Source organism: Pavona decussata, unplaced genomic scaffold (assembly GCF_977016875.1).
Source record: "Pavona decussata unplaced genomic scaffold, jaPavDecu1.1 SCAFFOLD_38, whole genome shotgun sequence".
NCBI classification, from domain to species: Eukaryota; Metazoa; Cnidaria; class Anthozoa; order Scleractinia; family Agariciidae; genus Pavona; species Pavona decussata.
The window spans coordinates 2,624,568-2,646,979 of NW_028145460.1; the positions used below are offsets into that span (position 1 = coordinate 2,624,568).

General features: G+C 40.1%; 4 protein-coding genes across 4 annotated transcripts in view; 2 read left to right on the forward strand and 2 right to left on the reverse strand.

The window, feature by feature from the left end:
* Window positions 1-22,412, reverse strand: part of LOC146483591 (uncharacterized) — a 99,939-nt gene that overhangs the window by 56,041 nt on the left and 21,486 nt on the right. The gene's annotated exons all lie outside the window — the stretch shown is intronic.
* Window positions 14,436-16,190, forward strand: LOC146483598 (uncharacterized). The gene is made up of 2 exons (XM_085105588.1): window positions 14,436-14,499; window positions 15,226-16,190. The coding sequence occupies exons 1-2, from the start codon at window positions 14,436-14,438 to the stop codon at window positions 16,119-16,121; spliced, it is 960 nt and encodes a 319-aa protein (XP_084961714.1). The 3' UTR covers window positions 16,122-16,190.
* On the forward strand, window positions 16,111-18,110 carry LOC146483599 (uncharacterized). Its single transcript, XM_085105539.1, has 2 exons — window positions 16,111-17,377; window positions 17,506-18,110. The coding sequence occupies exon 1, from the start codon at window positions 16,203-16,205 to the stop codon at window positions 17,187-17,189; it is 987 nt and encodes a 328-aa protein (XP_084961665.1). The 5' UTR covers window positions 16,111-16,202; the 3' UTR covers window positions 17,190-17,377; window positions 17,506-18,110.
* LOC146483600 (uncharacterized) lies at window positions 19,428-22,105 on the reverse strand. The gene is made up of 2 exons (XM_085105540.1): window positions 21,661-22,105; window positions 19,428-20,860 (listed from the first exon to the last, which is right to left on the reverse strand). Exons 1-2 carry the CDS (start codon window positions 21,722-21,724, stop codon window positions 19,644-19,646), a joined length of 1,281 nt encoding a protein of 426 aa, XP_084961666.1. The 5' UTR covers window positions 21,725-22,105; the 3' UTR covers window positions 19,428-19,643.

The following is a 22,412-nucleotide window of genomic DNA, read 5'->3' on the forward strand; positions in this document are numbered from 1 at the left end:
GTTGTATATTTCACGACGGTCATGGCGTGTGCGTGAATGGTTTATTCAGCAAAGATAATTACTTGAATGATGTTCAGAACGAGAGGAAATTGAACAGATACCGGTATAAGGTGATATAAGAAAATTGTGACTTAACGAGAACTTTTTTAGTTTCTCAACCAGAATGACGTTCGTTCTTTTCGCATGTGTCGGTTTGCCAACATAAATAACAGCTATAAACAAGATAAAAGATATACAGACAGATAAGGAGTTCCGTGATCACTGATGATAACAGTACATAATGTACCTGAAAAAGGGTTGGGTGCATCAATTCTTCGTTAACAAGATCGTTAAAAAAGTTCCGTTTTCTGTTTAATCGTTAATTTTCTCTGAGCTGTAGCACTTATATTTTTTTTAATGTGTTTATTTTAGTTACAAAGATCTGTTGTGTTCTTATAAACACTGATTGAAATATCGTCACGCACCTGATGGACACACAATGATGATGCTGCAACAATTACCAAATATACAAAATTTCTATATTATAAAACGCTCGTATTTTTTTGTATTTACGCTGCGTTTAAAGAATTTTCTGATAATTTCAATCATTCTAACGGCCATTTCGGTTGTGACCGGGTGAAATCAGCGTGTACGATTTGCGGATGCTTCAATGATCTGACAAGGTGGTCAAACAGAAAAAAGTGTTTTAGTAAACCGTTCAAATCTTTCGTTGGTGCAACTCTAGTGCAAAACCGTTAAGACAACAACAAACTTAAAGGACCCTTGTCAGCCTCCGCCATTTTCGATGCCATCAAAATTATTGATATCGCATGGTGAAGCTAAATCTTATTGCTTTGTGTTCCTGAAAGTATGTTTCATTATCTTTAGTAGTTTCACAGTGATTTCGTTCATTTCGACATCCTCCAAATAAAATATAATAGCCAAACTCTCGCATATAAACAAAAACAAAGGCGTGGCTGGCTAGGGCACTTTAATGCATACCTCGTGAAATTTCACAGGACAAATACGTTTCGGGACAACACTAGCAGTGTTCGAATAAATGATGTTTACTCCGAAGTTGAGCTTATCCTAGCGCGCGCGTGATTCTTTCTTCCGCTACATTTCTGTGTAGACCATTATAGACTTGCCACAAGTCGTCTTCTTAATATACACCGAAAGAGTGACCAACAGGGCGATGGAGTCGTGAGCCGAGCGCCTGACTGGACTCCCACGAAAACGGACTTTGAGAAAGTCTAACCTATCCCATCTCAGTGAGAAATTGGCCGGTGCAGAGGTGCTAACCAATGACGAGATCCGCATGGGCTCTCTTAACATACTGCAATACTGACAAGGTGAGAAAAGCAGACCGTGGGATAGGCAAGTCGGAGTCCATAGCTTTATTGCGACAAACCGGTGTACTGATTCCATTGGTCTCTTGAATTGGTAAGTACACCTTAATTTTGTCATATACGCTGGCCTCCTCTGTAATTGATTTGAGAACAATGGGCCAATTTAGTTTGGAAACAGTGCAATCCAAACGTAGCCTGGACCCAGGCAGTCGTCATTTTAGGGGACAGCGCTGGTGTTTTGAACTTTGAACTAATCACTACATAAGTCAATAAGTGAGCTTAGCAATCTTTTGCATAGGTATATGCCGTGACCGCAGGCCTATTGCGGAAGCTACCGAGGCGACACCAAAAACAGTACCAGAAACTCCAAGCATTTGATCGAGCCCGAGGGGATTGGGGGGGGGGGTTCTACTCATAGTACACAGTATGTGTGAAACGATAATAAGAGTTAAAATTTAGGTGAGAAAGGCTAGGCCGCAGAAAAATATAGGACCCCCTTTGGCTCGTCCTTTTGCACAGTTCAGATTCAGAACATAAAATAACTTTATTATATCACATCAGGAGATACATTTAGGTCTATAGACGCACTAAATTCGTACTTGGCATCTACAGACGTCAGCCCTATTAGGTCTCACCTAAAACGCCCATCGGAAAATGCGAGCGGACGAACTTTGATGGTGGACAAGGGGTGGCTCCTGTCAGGTACATGCCAAGAAATAACACCACATGAGACAGGCGCCCTGTCTCGCGCAATACGTTCACCAGACACGCTGCGTCGCCAGCTCTCTAGTGATAAACATTCTGATGTCGCAGCACACCGTTGATGTGCTAAACGAACTTAAAGAGGGTTTTGCATTGACTGTGAAGCAAGCAAAGGCAAACATTTTTACATCGTCATGGAAGGCCCATTGACCGGCGCTCTATCAACCAAGATGCTCCAAGGGTCGACGTCCTAGGGCAACCTGAAGAGTAATCAGTTTTGGTTGTCCGAAAACCAAAGTGCGCGATTCAGTATACATGGTATATTCCTTCGCATGTCAGCATAGCTCAGAACTCCTTTTTTTTCTTTTTTGTCTTCTGGAGACGGAGAGGGGGAGGGAATCCCCCTCCATAACTTCACAAGTATAAAAGGCATGGCAATGTCGGCTATGAGACTCCGAGGAGAGATCGTACGTTCAAGCATGTCTCCTCTGGGGTCCGCAACGGAGAATGACGTCATATGACAGCTAGACGTGATGGAAGCGGTTGTCATGTGGCCGACACCAGCACTCCCTAGAGCACGAGACGAGAAGTCCTTTGACAGAGCTTCAGTCGACTATGCGGAGAAGCTTGCGGGACAAACCACGCTGTTACCGGTGGTCAGCATAGTCAGTAAGAGAGCAACAGACTAGATATGGTATGGATACTCAAGTCAAGTGCGTTACGAAGGACTCGGTTCTAGTTCACAAGTCCTATTTGACAGCAAACCGGAAGTAAAACAGACCCTGTATGCGACACTTGCAGTGACTACATCGTGAAACAAACCATTATTTAATTTATTAGAATGTATTGCTGTGACAAATGATGCAGTTCAAGATCAATGATCGATGTGTGCTGAAGTAGCTAGCAACCTTAACAGCAGGTTTCTTCTTGCACCTTGCCTCGAAGAAAGTACTGGTGGATGATGAACCAAAAGACGACAACGCGCGGCTGTTCGGGAAAATGAGCACGCGCTAACCCAACCCCCGCCCCACCCCTATTTTTCATTTACCGTTAGGAAATTCGCATTTCCTTTGGCATTGACCTCTCAGCTGTAACAATTCGATGGAAAAAGCCATACATCGACAAACTGCATTCTCTTTGTCAAGGATGCGCATGTCAGCAGTGAGGAGTGATTTTTTTCCGGCTGATAACATTGTTTTGTCCTGTCCTCAAGAGAACAGTCAGGGTTGAGACCGTAGTGACTTTTGCACGAAGGCGAAAACCAAGGCGTTAATACTTAGTGGTTCTAACAAGAAAAGTGTTCCCCAAGGTTTCACCTCATCAAAATGCAGAGTATCATACTTTAGCAAGGCTTGCTTTGTGGCTCAGTCCTTTTGGTGTGTATAGATGATAAAAACATTCAGCTATAAATCGTCGGTCCTATCCACACTTTGGTAAAGATTACATTGTTTTTAATTTGTTTTTCGTTTTCAGCATGTCAGGACACACGTCTTCCCTATGTTTTTTTCCCAACATAGTCAAACCTAACGTCACGTGAATTAAAAAAGCGTGACATTTTATTGCGTGACCTCGGCCATAAACAGAGTCGAATTAATCCACGAGTGCTTTCACTTCAAGTAAATCCTGCGAACGGATCTCGAAACGACAGCTCGAAACCAAAAAAAACCGTTTCGAAATTCAAAGAAAATCAAACTCAGCTCCATTTTAAACGATCTTCAAGTCGAAAAGAAGTGGTCCGATGGTAAGTCATTTGAGTTTATTGTCGTTCCATTGCAATAAGCGATGATACTTTATCTTGTTGACTTCACACATCAAGATGGCTATATAATAATGAAAGGATACAAACCCAACCAAATATCTTATTTAGACAATGCCTTATTGCAGTGAGCGAAACATGACCTTTCACCGGTGGTTTAAAGCCGAATGCCGAGGTAAACTACTTGAAATTTCAATAGTTTCTCTTAGTTTGGTTGCAGTCATGTGCAGTTTGTTTACACGTTGATATTGCGATTTTCGTGATTTTGAGACCGCTAATGCTCGGCGCTGGTAAAAAGCCCGAAACTATTTTTTAAACCTGGTTTTAGAAAGATACTTCCTTAATATATAATTCTAAATTTGAAGGGTTTTAGTGTTTTACCGGATCGCGAAATTTTCTATTAAAAAAGTGCGCCAAATTCAGAATTTGGAGGGAGCGAATTTTTGAGATTTTTTGTGGCTCCTCATGACCAGGAAAATTCATCCGCTGAAGTATTTTTGGACTTAGATACTTAATAAACACTTCAAAAGCAAATTTTTAAGAAGAAAACTGGGTTTTCTTTGATGCGAATTGAACAGAACGAAGTTTACGAGAAGGTGTGAACCATGTTTATTTCGGGTGTTTTTCAAACCACGAGGGGCCGTCACTTTTTTCTATTTTTTCCGGTTTAAAAAATATATTTCGGGAAAAAAATCCCACCACGTTTTTTAAACTAGTATGGAGTATCTCTGGACGGAATATGCAGAGTTTTGATTTTTTCATCATGTGCCACTTTTTTATGATTTCGCTCGGTCTTAGTAGACATTCCCTCTTAAAACCCTTACTTTGGTTTAATGATTATATCACTTAATAGTTGAAGCAGACTCTGGATAGTTTGAAGACATCAAAGTAGTAAGATGGATGTGTGAAACCTATTCTCGGACAGTGTGACTTATTTATTTATTAATTAATTAATTAATTAATATATATTTATTTCATCAAGTTTCAGGTTACAATCAAATCAAATCACTCTGAGGTAGGCTTAAAACAGAGTACCAGACCCCTTTGAAATAAGCCACCTATTATTACATAAACCAATCTATAGAATTAATTAAGTAATAAAATTATCTTGAAAGTTACACAAATGGATCACTCAGGTAAAATACAATGTAAAGTTAAAATAATCAACTTTAAACTTCTCATAATGAAAGTTCATCAAATTCTTACGGAAAATTGACAAGGTATTTGATTCTCTTAAACTAAGTGGTAAATCTTTCCACAGATGACAGATCCGAACAAAAAACGAATTCTTAAAGACATCAGTCCTGCTGAAAGGGACATCAAGCTTTAAATGATAAACATTTCTAAGCGGCGTAGTACAAGAACGAAAAGATACATAATTGAAAATGTTTAGTTTATATATATTCTTAAGACACTTAAAAAAGGAAAAATAAATCGTTTATTTCCCTACGATACTTCAAGGGTAATAAATTTAACTTACTAAGGCGCTTGTACTCTGAATAATCCCTTCCAAGAATGAATCTTGTAGCCCTGCGTTGAAATTGTTCTGAGTTGTTGATGTTTCGTTTAATATGGCGAGACCATACCACGCTAGCATATCCAAGGCGTGAACGAACCCAAGCAAAATAAAGTAATTTCCTTTTATCAATATCGTTGTTGTCCCTGCACGTTCAGTAAAGGATGTAAAGCATTTGTTTGGGCTTTTGAGGAAATAATATCAACATGATTATTCCAACTTAAATTGTGGCTTACCAAAATCCCCAGGTCTTTCTCAACATATTGGACATGGAATAACCTAGAATAATGTATTGTCGGGCACAATATTTCCACTGCAAAGTTCACTGTATATTTACCAACAAACCTGCATGAGCCTAGCCTTTCACTGTTTTTGAATTGAATTCCTTTGTTTCTGTACCGGAATGGCGACCACGAGAGACTTTCTTTTGTTTTTTACATCATTTAATTATGCATGCCACAGCATTGCATAAGTACCGCAATAGCGTGGAAGTGGAACGTGACAAAAGAATGTGTTTTTTGATGTTTGCAGGTGGGTAGGGTCGGGTGCCACAAAAAGAAAGTGGAGAGGGTAGTTTGAGTGAAGGCTAACAGGGCCTTTTCATTGACGGAAGCAAAAAGAACATCAAAGAGTTACATTAAGACGGTGAACTTTATTACACTGAATGGTTATCTTAACTGACCCAGAAGACACTCATCTGTCAGACAAAAAAACAAGTTTACCTTAACTTTTTATTTTCCTCATATTATCAGTTCTTACTGGATAACATTGATCTAAACGTGGTACATTGTGATACTACAGTTCGTGCCGTGTCTCAAGCATCAGGTAAAAATCTTTAACAATGCTTGAGAATCTAAGGAATAAAGTTTGTTGCAATGTTACTTTAGGTGTTGTGGCTTGGGAATCCTTCCGCTTGATAATTTTTGCAGGTAAAATCAATGTTCGATTCAAAGTGTCCAAAACCAGGAGGTCCTTGCATGTGAAGTGAAACCATCCACTACAAAAGTCGCATTCAATCCACTCTATCAGCCTGGTACTCCTCTCCACATTTCCCACAAGTGTAGATTTTTTTCTTCAAGGAGGTCTTCTAATCTTTTTCGCTTGGACATGTTGTTTTCTTTTGGCCTTTGTGCTTTTTTATTTTTCTCTTTGCTTTTCGATTTTTCTTTCATTTCAGCTTTTCTCTTTTTTCTTCCCTTTTCCTTTTCTGTTCTTCTTGTTTTCGCTTCTTCTCAGCCAAAGCCCTGGCTTTCTCCTTTTTCTTTTCTTCTTTTTCTTGCTGTTCAGCTTCTTTTATTGCATTTTCTGACTGGAGCACTTCTAAGAAGGTTTTGCGGGTAATGCACTTGTTTCCCGCATAAAGACTGTTTTCACTCTTGCATCTACTCCTTTCACGTCTTGGCTATAGCATGATGGAGCAGCGTTCCTCGTCAATTTCTACATCCCCCAAAGGTGTTGAGGTGGTATAAGCTCGGGAGGCACTAGAAGTGGTAGAAGGAGTGTATGGCGCTGATAATGAACTGCAAGGTTTCTAAGCCTGCGCTTGTGGTGGATAAACACAGCCACACAGCTACAATAACCAAACCCAGCACACAAACAGGAACAGGCTCTTTTAAAAGGACAGCCTTCGTCAGTATACTCACTACCACCAAGTTTAAAGAACAAATCTTGCCAGCAAAAGTAGGTGTCCTCTCCTCGCACATCATATGTTTTTATACCATGCCTAAATTTGTCTCTTTCAGATCTTACGAGACCTTTTTTTAGTGACGTTAAATCATTAAACAGCATGCTGCCATTTGTTGAAGACGATCCAGTGTTTGCGGTTGAGAGGGAGTCATCACAGTAATTAGGAACAGCAGTGTAACCTGTGGATGTTGTGGACGGACTTGCTGATACCGGTGCAGTGACATTTGTTTTTGCAGATGGAGACCCTGGACTTTGACTGCCAACAAGATTAGATGCTTTGGTGGCGGACGTAGTGCAGATGTTAGTTGCCAACTTGCTGTAATCAAATGCTGCCGAGGTGAAGGGGAAAATGCCTGCTGTTCTAAAGCCTCCTCTGATCATGTCTGGAGTTGCGCATGAGTTCCAAGCAACATTGAATATCTTTGCAAAATTGCATTGATTGACATCTGTACATGGAATGTGGCTAAAGGCAGCACGTGCACGCAACCACCCCGACTTGAGGGGCCAATATAGAGACAAATCAAGGGGTTGAAGCAGATGGGATGAGTTGGCAGGGAGATAAAACACAAGGATGTTGCATGTGCCTCGTGACCATCAACCATCAACTAAACAAGCCGCTCAGATGGAATTAATTCAAGGAATAAATCCTTAAACCACTGTAAGAGAGATCCTTATTTATCCATCCAGACATTTGTCCTGCAAAAAGAGTTTCAGCCAGTGCGCCCTCTGTGACCCCATTAGGCACCCTTCCACTTTAACTCTTAAAAATCAACATTGCGGGAAGACATGTTGCCTGCCGCAGAAGCACAAGCCAAGACAGTGACTTTCTCGTGCTACCCTTTTGATACTCGGAATACATGCTTCGCACCTCTCGCTGCAGTGACCATTTTGTTTATAGCATCAAATTCAAATCCCCTTTGGTCACAGTTGAAAATAAGATGGGACCTCTCTAGCAGTGTTCCATGACCATTGTTTGTCATTGTCTCAAGAAGACACATAAAAGGACTGAATTACTGATCTCGTAAAAAAAGTTCTCACAGGACCAAAGTTCTGAGATGCATGCATCGATATTTTTCAGTGTTGTTTCATGGAATTTCTCCACCATTTCTCAGAGAGACAGCCATTTTTTACTACTTTTCCGCATTTCTGTGCCATCTGCGTGGCCATGTAAAGGATGATGTCCTTACTTTTTCTGTACCCCTGCTTACTGACATCTATCTAATACATTTTTTTTATTGTCTGGGCTAAGAAGGATGTTTGGCCCACTTTTTGCTTCCGTTTAAACTTTCCCTTTGACTTGACGTGGCGGGAGATTTATCACCAATATTTGTACGGGAGCTCGATACAGGAAACAACCGCATTTGTTTCAAAAATCCGTAGATTGTATCGGCAACGTGGCGAGGTGAACCGAAAGAGAAGAAAAGGACAACAAAGAATCTTGTCTTGTAAGCTCGTGTTTGTTTTGATTATGTTTGGTTGCTTGAACAATATCTTGAACAATACACATCTTTGTGCTTGTACTTATGCCAAATACACCAGCTTAAGTTGTTGTCTTTGTATTGTTTCTGGTCCCCAAAAGCATGAGGAACAATTCCAGCAAGTGACATTTTTAGTTTTGGGGGCTCTCCTTTGTTTTGATTCAACCAGTAGCTGAAACATTTCTTGAAGTATTTAATGACCCTTGGTGGAGTGATAGTGGAGACTCTCCAGCACAACTTTGTTTTTGTGCGCTTATTTTGTGTAAATGACTTACGTTTTCCGTTGCATGGGTAGTGTCTGACCTTTTCTCAACATTATAGTCCACCTCTTCTCAAATTGTTGCTATCATGCAACTATCATCATCGCCTATGAACACTGAGTATTTTCACACCATAATTTGGTGCTTCCCTAAAAGGTTAACTCCTACTTGGGGTTCTATAGATTTTGAAGAACCTTTGTGATTCCGACGACATTCATGTGTCACAGGTTGTGTACCTTTTGACTTGACATTGTCACAAATTCTGCAACATTTATGACCTGTTTAGTTTTTGAGCCCATTATAGCCCCATGCCCAGTTAGTGGATCGTTTGCCTTTCCACGTTTCAACCCCATGCATGTCATATGAAACAGACAAAGGTAGCAGACCATCCTCATCAGGTTGTTAGGAAGCTATTGATGTGGCTATATCCAATGCCATTGTCGATGGCTCCAAGCGCAATTCTAGAATTTATGTCATATGGCTGAGGCCCTTGCTTGCCAAAGTGATGCTGTCTTGAAGTTTTAATTTTGTTTATACAGATTTGACACACCACTGATGAAACACTTGCAGAGCCTTCTCTTTTCCACGGCATTTGACGTACAATGATGTCATAAAACGAAATGGAGGATAAAACTTGTATTATATGCTAGAAAGCCAGTATTTAAAATTTCTATCAGCCATACATGTATGTACTGTTGGGGCTCCTGAGGCATGATTTACAATGGATTCTCAGCAGAAGAATTTTTCCTTCCAACAATGGATACATGTAGACCACATGTTATGAAATTATCTGGAGAGCTTCATTAATCCAGCCCCTGGTACTGATAGTTTGTTGACACTGAAGAGAAGTACCATGTGAAATTGTGATTCTTTAAAAACAGAAGAATCCTGTGAAAAGGATGTGAAATAATCTTACCTGCATTACCCTTCGAAATAACGTGAAACACCCTCTGAAATTCACATGTGCAGAAAAATCCAATGTAAATGGTCAAGGTGTAAAAATATGTAAGGGTTGGACAATGGATGTGAGTGTTTTATGGATATAGTGCCTCAAAGATAGATAGAAGGTCACGAGGGTGTAGCCCAAGTGGCCTTCCTATCTATTGTGAGAGGTGATATACAGGTATCCCATAGGACACAAGCATTCATTGTCTAATGGTCTTAGAACATGGTCACGTCTGCAAAAAAAAACCACATTTTATGCAGATTCTTTTTATGAGCGTATTTTAATTGACATTCACGCTTAGGAATCACGTTTGTTTCATGCCCATTTCCTTTTATTCACGGTTCTTAGTACCAAACTACATGATGTGAGTTCAAATTACCTAAAAAAAGCAACAGAAATACATGCTACATATACAAAAGTGATGACAAGAGAACCCAAAGAATGGGCAAATGAGAGATGTGCAAAAGCAAAAATATAACAGTACTTACTATTTTTCCCTAACGTAAATAAGTAGCATGAAAGGCCGTAATCACAAACTTAATCCTGGCTTACAATGAAGATTCAATAGCGTTCTGCAAATATGAAACTTTCAGACAAACATGGCGGCACAACAAAGTCTTTGTCACGTGACTTGTGGCTTAATTCAGTTTCAGTCCACTCTAAGTAGGAACGCCGCGAAACAACGTTTTTACTGTTTTTGGATGTCGCCAGGGCCGTAGCCAGCCATTTTTTCCATTTAATCCCAAGTTGAACAGCGTAAGTCATATATATCAAACTTTGCAACGTCGTCCAACGTAGGAGAAGGTGTTGTTACTAGTTTTATCCCTGGCAGTCAACAATCTAATGCTGTAATTAATACAGATGGACAGATGATTCCTTTTCCTTGTGGGATTTTGTTATTTTTAAAGGAAAAAATTTAAAGTTAACAAAGACTGCCTGGCATGATCATGTACATGACTATTACGGACCAACCATCACTCAAATGCAGGCCTTCTTGGTTTAATCGCACACAAGTCGCTGACGACTCTCTTGGGGGTCAATCGGCATCTCCCTGTATGCCTGCATAAGAGCTAGAGATGATAGTCGCTCTGTCAGCATAGTGGACTGCATGTATGTTTTCACTCTTCTCGTGGTGCTAAATGATCTCTCTGGTGTAGCTGTGGAGACTGGCATGGTGAGGAGAATGGTAAGCACGGAGGCAACATTCGGATAGGATCTTCACTTGTGCAGCTTAGTTTATCCTCCAGGTTGTTTGGTTTCTCCCCCTCGGCAAGCGCCCATCTTGCCTGATAATTGCTTGGACACCTCTGTGAACCCCTTCCATGTTTGCCACTCCATTATAACCCTGTGCGCGCATGCGGTCAATATCCAGGCCATAGCCCTGCTGGGTCTCTAGAAACCTCTCGGCTAGTACCTCTCCAGTTAGATGTGAAATAACACGCTTTATTTAGTTCTCTTGCTGATCGATCAATTGAAGTCGTTGACAAGCATTTTGAATGATCAGCTTATGTCATACACACACCTCGAGTAGTTTTTTCTGTTGTAGATGTAGACAGCAATGGAGACTGGTTAGCGACCTTTGATTTAGGAAGGTTTTAACAGTGGAGTCCACAAGGTGCTTGGGATACTTCAATTTAGAGAACACGGACTTCAGGCGTTTGCACTCCTCTTTGAAGTAGGACCATGACGAAGACAGGTGATATGCATGGTCGAGCATAGTTGTCAATAGACTGCGCTTGTACCTATTATCGACATGGCTGTGGTAATGGAGAAGCAGACCACTGTTTGTTGGCTTCGCGAACACTTAAGTTTCAATATGGCGCGCCCGGTTTAGAAGTTAAATACCAAGGAAGGGGAGCATTCCATCATTTTGGACCTCCATAGTGAACTTGATCGCGGGGTGGGCATGGTTGAGGGTGTTGAGAAAGTCCCTAGCTGTAGACAAATTGGGCATCACGGTGAGTGTGTCATCAACATATCGACGATAATAAGGTGGCAGCTTAGCCTCAACATCTAATTTCTCTTCAATAGACGACATGAATACATTGGCTAGCAAGGGCCCAAGAGGGGACCCCATCGCTACACCGTCGATCTGTTCAGACCGGGAACCATTGAATTGGAAAAGCTGGCCCTTGGTGGCCACACCCAAAAGATCAGTAAGGTCCTGTTTTGAGATGTTCACGTTTTACCAGTTGTTTCTAAAGGCTCTGTCTGCGAGAATGTTAAACATGTAAGGCGCGCTATAAAAGGAGGGCTTCCCTGGGAAGCCCATAGCTCATTTGTCAATCACCCTTGGGGAGTGCAGATCAAATCCAATATGGTTGACCAGTCGAACACAAGAAAGGTATGGTTAGTCTTAAGATACTTGCATCTTGGTGTTTCTGTTGTTATAAAATCATGCAACAATTTTTTTTATGCGAAATAATTCCCTGCAGATCACTATCCTACTCGATAAATCTGCTATTGAGGAACTGAGAGGCTGGATTGCGGTCAATAACGGCGAGATCGTCAAGATCAAAAAACCAAGGAGGAAAAATACAACAATACTAGGTAAAGCGTTATGCTCACGCTAAAATCCCCTTGTTATAATAAGCTGAGTATTTCTTTTGTTTCCTTTGAAAAGGCTTGATATTGTGTCGCGCCGTTTGCTTTCCATAACTGCCAGAGCATAACATTAATATTCATCATCAGAACTCGCAACTAGTATTTAGCTTACCTTTGATCGTTGGAAGGAAAGATTTTTGAAGTTGTCGTTCTAATCCAGCGTTATAGTGGGAATTTATGCAGCAGCCAATGTTATGTATAGCGCAATGTAAAGGATAATTGTGCGCCTTTTTCAACGGCCATTTTCCTTTGTTGGCATTTTTGATTTGTGACTAGCGTCGAGTAAGTTAGCGCGGAAGTCATAGCATCCTAATCAATTTTGCTTTGTATTGCGTAGAACAACAAGTACAACAAGGAAACCAAGAGGTCGTCGAGCGTGAGAACGATCCAAGCGACTTCAATAGCCTGCAACGCCAGGTGATATCTACGGAGAATGCTGATCCGCCCACTTCATCTTCGTTGGATCAAACTGCATTTTGCTTGTACTGTAGAAGTACACCCTGCGTTGTATCAATCGCAAACCGGCGGCCAGACTACAAGCCTCTGGTCTCGCACGACTCACAAACCATGTGAAACGAAAAGGGGACTATAAGGCCTTCTACACTATCCTGAAAAAGAAGGGGTTATGGAGTGACCCTATTTATTTACAACGGAAGGAGGCTCTCGGGTGCTGCATTGAAGACATCCGTGAAGTAATGCCAATCTGTGTTGTGGAGGACGTTCAAAAACGATGAACAAATCCTGACGGCGTGCCATACTGTAGACACCGAAGATCTTGAAATACTCGCACCAACGTGTGATTTTTGACAACATCGATTTCTTTGTGAGTTTTTCAAGTTCAGTGTTGATTGGCAAGGGGCTAGTGAGTTAGATTCACACACTACGAGTACAAGTCATAACTCTTGGACATTATTTTTTTGTTTATTTTTTTTTTTTTATTGTCATTCTCATTGTTTTCCAAAAACGACATGCTCAAAGTAAAAACCTGTACTCTGTCACAGATCCTGTCTGGATATCTACAGCCTCCATTTTTCTAGGATTATAGTGAAGATGATGGTCTGTACATTGGCTCACAAGAAAACCTAGAAAACAAAAAGAGGTGTAAATTTCATGAAATTAATGTACTAATGGCAAAAATATTGATACACGAATGCCTCGTGTATGACAGGCTCTGGAAAAAATGCATGTAAGGCTCAAATTTGCAACAGTGTTTATATTTAGCATGGCAATCCACACCCCCCCCCCCCCCTCCTGATCTCGCAATAATATGTAAAATAACTTATTTATTTCCCCTACGTTTTAGAAAAAATCACTTTATTATCACTGCAAAAGGCTCATTTTTGGCCTTGTTTTAGTGTAAAAGTTGAAGTTGTACTTCTAATTGATGTCACAGTGTTATATGCCAAGACTTCCATTCATCAGAGGAAAGTACATGTACCTGTGAAATTTCCTTTTCTCTTGCTTGCATCTGCAGTCATCTCCTGCAGTAATGGACAGTTTTTGCACTCCTTCCAAATTCAAAATTAAGAACAACTGCATTAAAACCAATTCCCTTGACAGCAGAACATACCTTTGTAATTTATAAAACTGATGTAATCTGGGAGTACCCACTCTCTGAATATTATATGTAATGAGTTCCTAATTAGTAGGGAACCATCAAATAAAAAGGAAATTAGAGGGGCTATTATTATTATTGGCAACCCCTCTCCCTCCCCTTACTCTCTCCCTCCTTTTGTAAGTTATGCACCTGAGCCATGGATCTGTCAATGCAATTGTATAAACTATCTACAACATATGCACAACAGTAGTTCAATCATTGTTATACCCAGCCTAAAATATGCACAACTGTATGATACGGTGGCCCACAACTGTCACATCAAAAACAAGTTCCCCACATCAAAATCAAATTTACTACATCAAACACAAATTCGCCACAACAAAAGCAAAATCGTCACTACAAAAGCAAATTCACCACATCAAAAACGAACTTGTCACATCAAAAACAAATTTTTCACAGCAAAAACAAATTCCTCACATCAAAATCAAAAACACCGATTAAACGGTCAGCGGTCAATGAACGAAAGCTATCTCCAGTTTTCACTCGGCCTTCACCCGACCGCCATTTTGTTCTTGCACATGGTACTGTTGTCTTGCTCAGGATGTATTGCAGCAATTGCGGGAGAAGTGTAGCGAACTGCAACTTTTGTGCCAACTGCGGAAAAGGTAAGTCATTGTGGTAAGCAAGTGGCAGTCGAGAAAGTCAAAGACAGCTAAGTGGTTGGTCGAAGGGACCGAGCTTATAGTTTGACCTCTCTATTTTGTAGCAGGGAAATACACGTGTCAAAAACGGGCTTCAGGGGACAGGGGGAGTCCTGGTAGCCTTTGGAGGGATAGTGTTGCGAGTCCTAGCAAAATTGTTTGATCATTGATCTTGACTAATTAGATAAAAGCACTACTTTTGAAATAGTTAGCATTTCATTTGTATTGTTTTGGTTACGGACATTTTTCCTTTCTTGAGATAGTGTAGTTGAAAAGCTAATGTCTTGGTCGAGAAGATCCTAGATTGCAAAATGTACCGGGTGTTGTTTTCCTTTCACATAGCAGTACTGTCACTTAAGGGGCTGGGGGGCCGGGGATTCCCCTTGGCTGTTAAGAGCATGGCACCCAGCTACTTTTATAGGAAACAAAAGGAAAATAGGACCAAAGGAACTTCATATCTGTTTGATTCCCCACCTACTTACTGAATGTATCCGGCAGCTTGAAATCTTAGTGACAGCCCTGAAACAGGAGATGTTTTTCTTTTTCGGTTATAAATGTTGCTGAAACAAAGTAACACTTTTTGGATTCTGTTACTCCACAAGATAACTTTGCATGCTCTCCTTCCTAGACTTTATTTTAATTGATAAAACAAGTATCCAATCTTCACAATTCAATTTTCAATTTGTGTAGGAGTTAACCAGGAGAATCCAGGGCCAAGCACCATCACTAGTGCACTGGAACCAAGTTCTGTTAAGTCCAGCAAATCTATCAAGACCTTCACAGAGTATAAGGCAGCTAAAGGCAAGCAATGGTTTTCTAAAGTCAAAGGTGGGAAGGCAAAAAGTAGTAAGACCTCAACAGTAGATCAGGAAGCGCTTATATATATTGGTTTGCTTGAGTGGAATGAAAAAGAAAGTGTTCTCAAAGCGAAAAGAGGAAAGAAGGTAGCCTTGCGGATTTCAAATGCTGCAAAATCTTCACTGATTCGCCAAAAAGCAGAAGAGAAATGGAAGGCTTATTATAGTAACTTCTATGACGAGAACCAAACCTATCTCCTTCTTTATGAAGATGGGCAGAAGGTTCTTTTTCTACCTGGGACTAGTGAACTGTTTACCTTAAAGCGATACCAGGAGGAAGTGGGGAAAGACTATAATAGAATCTATTTATATCTGTGCACAAATGAAGACTACGACAACACTCTCATGGGTGCTGATGACAGTGACGATGACAGCATGTCCCGTTTCCCAAAATGTTCCAAGCTTGAGAGTGACCCAGTTGTTACAGTAACTATACCTGAGGAACAAATGAAACTGGATGAGCAGATTGCAAGAGAATTAGATAACGAGCTGAACCAAGTAGTGGAAGTAGCAATAGTTACTGAAAACAGTGACAATCTACAAGTACTATCACACGATGAGAATTCCAGCCTGTTAGAACAAGAGAAGAGTGCTGGACAACATACTCAAGTAGCAATTACTGACCATGTCGGTGTTGTTAGAGAAATTAGCCAAAGAGTTGATGACACAGGTCAATTCTTCATTGTGGTACGAAGGGCTTCCCATTTCACAAGATGCCTAAATCTCTAGTGACGTGAATCACTGAGAACCAGGCCAAACAAAGTTTTAAGAGTCCATTTCACAGGTGAAGATGGGATAGACAGTGGCGCCATGGCTAAAGAGTTCCTTGCAAAAGCTGTAGCAGACATGGGAAATGTTATGTTTCCTGGTGGTAGTCCTGTGGATTCAACCTACAATGTACAGAACGGATACTTCCAGTCTTGTGGAGAAATTGCTGCTGTAAGCCTTGCTCAAGGGGGTCCATCACCTTGTGTTTTACAAGGATGTGTTTATGACAGTATGGTCAACCCAGAGACTGACTTCAAGAGTTTGAATTTAGAGCACATTACGCCACAGGAGAAGATGATCCTCGAAAATATCCAAAATGACTTGGATAACCATCGTGACACAATTGTAGAGCATGGTTACACTGGTGTTATTGACCAAGAGCACATCAGTGACATCACAGGATCCATTCTGATTAGTCTTGTCACCAGACGACAACTGTATTTATCTGAATTCATGAGAGGGCTGGAGCTCTATGGGCTTGCTGATGTGATAAAGCAAAAGCCGGAAATATGCAAGCCACTTTTTGTCATGGGGCAAGCAAAGGATGTTGATGCAAACTATGTGTTTTCCCTTATGAAACCACGCTATGCTGTGGAGGGATCAACCAGACGGGAAGTTGAGGAGTCTGTGATGGATAGCTTCCAGGACTTTTTGATATCTTTGGAAGATGAAAAGAAGATCAGTGGATATTCTGAGGCTCTTACTTGGAATTATGAAGACAGCGGAGACAGGGGAAATGACAGACAACAAGCAGAAGAATTTCAAACGGCAGATATCTCTGTTGCTGGTGTCTTGGGCTGGCTAACTGGCCAAAGACACCGACCCCTCAACGGTGATCCCCTCACAATTAATGTTAACTTTGACCATGACTGTTTTGATCGTAACCCCAAGCACAGTATTTGCTTCCCGTGTGTTGCAGCATGTGGAAGGGAGTTAACTCTACCAGTGTCTCACATGGGTGACACAGAACAATTTCGCCAAACTTTCCTTCTAGCCTACTGCAAGGGCCAATCATTTTCGAGGCCATAGAGACCTTCAGCAATTCTTAGTTTCTAGCTAAGTCCATTGGTACACACCTATTTGTGTGTGTTTCATACAATAGTGCTCATAATTGCCTTTGAAGGTGCAATGATAATTATGTTTGTGTTAGTTAAGGTCATGGAGACCTTCAACTGTGTTAGTTAAGGTCATGCAGACCTTCAGCTGTGTTAGTTAAGGTTATGGAGACCTTCAGCAATTCTTAGTTTCTAGATAAGTCCATTGGTACACACCTCTTTGTGTTTCATAAAATAGTGGTCATAAGTGCCATTGAAGGTGAATGATAATTATTTTTGTGTTAGTTAAGGTTATGGAGACCTTCAGCTGTGTTAGTTTCTAGCTAAGTCCATTGCTACACACCTTTTTGTGTGTGTTTCATAAAATAGTGGTCATAAATGCCATTGAAGGTGTAATGATAATTGTTTTTGTGTTAGTTAAGGTTATGGTTGCAGAGTAGACATTTCCATTCTTAACATTTAAATTTTTGCAGGTAATTTTTGCTTGCAGGCCCATAATCTTCAGTAGAGTGGTTTTAAGGTTGGATTGACACTTGAAATAAAGTTTTGTTGTTGTTGCTGTTGTTGGTTATCCTGTTGAAAGACATCAGGTAAAGCTGCATTGCCTTAAATAAAATTGGGACTCAGGTCCAGACAATTTAGTTTGTTTGGTAGCCTGTGCAACAATGTTGAACACTTTCATATGCATAAAAAACTTTTTTTGGTGGATCAAGAAGCTTCATCTTATGACATCATCAGACAAAGTTATGTACTACAGTGTTGGGTGATATGGTATATGTATGGCCAAGGCTAAAGGGGAGTGTTAATATCATATCACAAATCGTGATACTAGCAGATTTTCACCCTCCCCCTTCAGTTGGTGAATTTTCATGCCGAGCAGTTTATGAATTGGTTTATTTATGCGCTCAAGGAGTGCAAGTGGTTACTTAAAAGTTTATTGCTCCAGTAGTGCATTAATCACTTAAACTGAAAAAGTAATGCTAAGTCTTCAAGTGAATACCTGTTCAGAGTCTGGTATGTACATACTACCGTACATGTAACAAACTGTATTGACTCTATTTATTTATTTATTTATAAACATTATTTAAACAGAAATTCCAATTCAGCGTAGCTGGTTTAAATGGAGATCTGTATAAAATAATAAGAATAAATAATCAAATATAGAAATGAAAGCAAAAGTCATTCAAAGAGTTCATGAAGGTGAGAAATTAACTAAGGTGATTTAGATGTTTCTTGACTCTCAGTTTAAAACTAGTGAGAGACAGATCATGACGGAGTTACGAGGAAGAGTGTTCCAGGATTTGGCGGCATTGTACTTAAAAGATGTTTGAAATTTAGTAGTCTTGGCAAGAGGCAGGCGAATAAGGTCTTTGTTCCTAGTGTTGTAGTTATGGATCTGCTCCGAGGAGTGGAAGTCATCTAGCAGATAAGCTGGGGCCAAGCCATTGATACAATTATAGACCTGTGTGCACTTTTAGTATTCTCTGCGGCATTGAAGGGATGGCCACTTCAAGGTTTGCTGTATATCGGTATCAGAAGCCTTGCGACCCGCAATTATTCCCGCAGCTCGCTTGAGAAGACGGTCAAGGTAGATCTTGTTTCCCTGACCGCAACCATCCCACCCAACGCAACAGTAATCGAATAACGGTAGAACCATAGCATTAAACAGAGTAATGCAAGCTTCTTTTGGGATGACTTTCCGAGCTGTACGAAGCATTCCAAGGCGGGACGAGATATTATTTCTGATATGATCAATGTGTTCGTTCCAATTTAGGCAAGGATCCAGAAATACGCCCTATATCTTTCTCCTACACCAAGATATGGGGGAAAAAAGAGACTACTTTGGAAATACATCAAAAAATGTTTAATATGTTTGTAAACTTCAAGCCACAAACTGTAGGCTTTGTAGCAAAATATTGGATGTCTGCTGATCTTTTATTCAATTAATTTAAACAACTCATCACAATTACATGTATCTGATCTGGTCCTTTCGATAATAATTTCCAACTGCCAAACTGACCAGCAGTAGCAGGATGACAAGCTAGAGCGGTTTTCAATAAGTGCATTGTAGAACCTAATCCAAACTAATTACTAAGGGCAACAACTTGGGAATCAAAACAAAGGCAAACAATCTAATCAATCAACTAGAGCTCCAAGCAAAAACATGTGGTTTTAGTTTGATTGGTTGAGAAAGTAGCACAAGATGTTTTTAGCCAATCACAGGGCATAGTAATGCAACAACAAAGGAATTACAGAATATTACTTTCAACATTCACTGAATACCGCTCTTATTGAAATCAATTACTTTGAAAGCCTACAGCTCAAGAGGGTGTTTTGTTCAGAGCCATTACAGCCCTGAGATTGACAGCAGGTTGATGTTTTACGTGCACAAGTTCTTGGCCGGTTTTCTTGATGAACATAGACAAAACTATAAAGAATATCCATGAAGGGCAACATGCATTAATTTTTGGTACATTTCAAGTGCTTCTTCCCATTTGCCTGGCAAAGGCATTGAAAGACTACTTCTGGCATACTCTAAGTATTCCTGGTGATCATTGTCAGGGCTATCCAAATGTTCAGTTATATGCTGTGCACCAAATTCAACTTGGGCAGCAGGTACTTCAAATAGGCAATCCCTTGCACCATGAAGGTCAGGTAAGAAAAAAAGAGAATCTGGACGTCCAGATACAGTGTTATTTCTTGATTTTCGAATTCTATGTGTGTTCCAGTGCTCTTTCACAGAATCAAGCTCTTTTTGCAGTACATTGTTAAAACAATACCACAGGCATTCCATACTTAAATCAGATGTAGTGTCCACAATACCCTGAAACTCTAAGTCACTAAAAAAATTCCTCCACCATCCACAACAATTCTTTGAATAATACGACCACCAGCCCTCAATTCTTTGATTCCTTGGGGAAGAGACGTATCGATGTGCTTCAGGATTATCACGGAAGAAAGATTGCATTGCTGCTGCGAGTCCATTTTCAGTCCCCAAATCTGTAATCAGTTCTACTGGACAACCCCCCAATTCTGAAACTGTTCTTGCATAAAAAGTGGCTATTTTGTTTGGTGAGTTATTGGAACGAGTAATTTCCAGCCACAAAATCTTACGGCTAAAACCATCAATTGCACCATGGATAGGAAAACCCCAACACTTAAGTTTGTCATAGCCATCAATATGCCATGAGTAGTTGGGCCCAGGATTCTGATACTCTCTTCTCTTTAAGCGATGCTTTCTTCTCAATTCAGACCCTTCCGGATCCATCTCCTTTAAAAGGTCCTGAACAATTACTCTAGGAATGCGGAGTCCCTCCATTTCGAGGGTGTGCCACATTGCACGATACCCATGTGCTGAGCAAGGACCATCAATAAGTTCACTCATACGCCTCTGTACCTTCAAAAAGGTATCACTGAATGATTCTTGTTTTGTAACACCATGCCTAAACAAACGATATTTCTTTAACTTTCTTAAAAGAGTACTATAACTTATTTGGCACTGATGACGATCACTAAGGAAATGGAGGATTTCTTGGTAGCTAAACCCACGGTGGAAGTAGTACTTCAGAATTTCTTCTTCTTCTTCTTCAAAGGTTCCATCCCCTTCACAGTCACTTTCTGAGCTGTCTGATGATGGGTAAACTTCTGAAAGTCATGATTTTAATAACTTATCAGAAATATAATTAAGATTACAAACTGTTCTTGATTTATCATACAGTGAATCAATCTCAACTAAAAAAAGAGAGGAAGAAATACTAACAGTAGAAAGATACATTCATGTACACTCTTTGATGCAAATAACTCATAAAACAGACTTATTTTATTTTATGACAAAAAGTGCTTATCTATGCATTGAAGGGAGATACTAAGACTTACAGCATGTTAAAAGGTATGGATGACTGGAAGTAGTTTGCCATTTTTCCTTATGAATTACATAATTTTTTTCTGTAAGGCTTTGTATTCAATATGTGGAACATATTCTGACTTTCAACAATGCTATTAATATTACTGAAATTTTCCACTTTAGTGATTTTCAGGCTACAAATCATTATTATCATAAATTCTTCTTCTTCTTCAATCACTTTTTTCCTTTAAAACAAGGGGATCGCTTTTTTCGTTTATAACTAGGGGGTGTTAAGGCTGTTAAATAGCTAAAAATGGGGTAAGATTTCCGCACAGCCAGCACAGCCTATGTGTCATGAAGCAATCTCATACCACTTTATGGATATAGTTAATATGAATAGAGTCCAAATATGTATGCATAATAAATGTGTGGGGCTGTGCAGAAATCTTACGAGCCGGGTGTGATGACCCATGCACAAAGGCGTGAGATTCTCTCCCTCTTAACCCACGCCCTCTGATTTGAGTTATAAAGTCAACCTTTCGTGACTTTCGTACACCTAGCTGAACTGTTCATTCGCCACTGGCTTACCACAATGACTTACCTTTTCCGCAATTGGCACAAAAGTTGCAGTTCTCTACACTTCTCCCGCAATTGCTGCAATACATCCTGAGCAAGACAACAGTACCATGTGCAAGAACAAAATGGCAGTCGGGTGAAGGCCGAGTGAAAACTGGAGATAGCTTTCGTTCATTGACCGCTGACCGTTTAATCGGTGTTTTTGATTTTGATGTGAGGAATTTGTTTTTGCTGTGAAAAATTTGTTTTTGATGTGACAAGTTCGTTTTTGATGTGGTGAATTTGCTTTTGTAGTGACGATTTTGCTTTTGTTGTGGCGAATTTGTGTTTGATGTGGTAAGTTTGACTTCGATGTGGGGGATTTGTTTTTGATGTGACGATTTTGCTTTTGTTGTGGCGAATTTGTGTTTGATGTAGTAAATTTGATTTTGATGTGGGGAACTTGTTTTTGATGTGACAGTTGTGGGCCACCGTAGTATGAGCACTAATAGTATAATTATTGTTATTAAAACCATAATTTTTTGAAAGGTCATTCACATTTAAATTTGTGGTGGCTCCTTAAGGAGCCGTTTTTTTCGCTTTGTTTTTTTTTTCTCTTGTTTTTTCTTTTGTTTTCAATTTTTTTGTATACCCACAGGTAATCCCACCATATATGGGAAAAAGTTGAAGCTGCTGTCTTTAGTTATTGAAATAGAACAAGAGAGAAAACAGCATTAAGTAATCCCTTCTTTAAGCACATCACCTTTAACTGAGAGGAAAAAATAGTCAGTAACATGA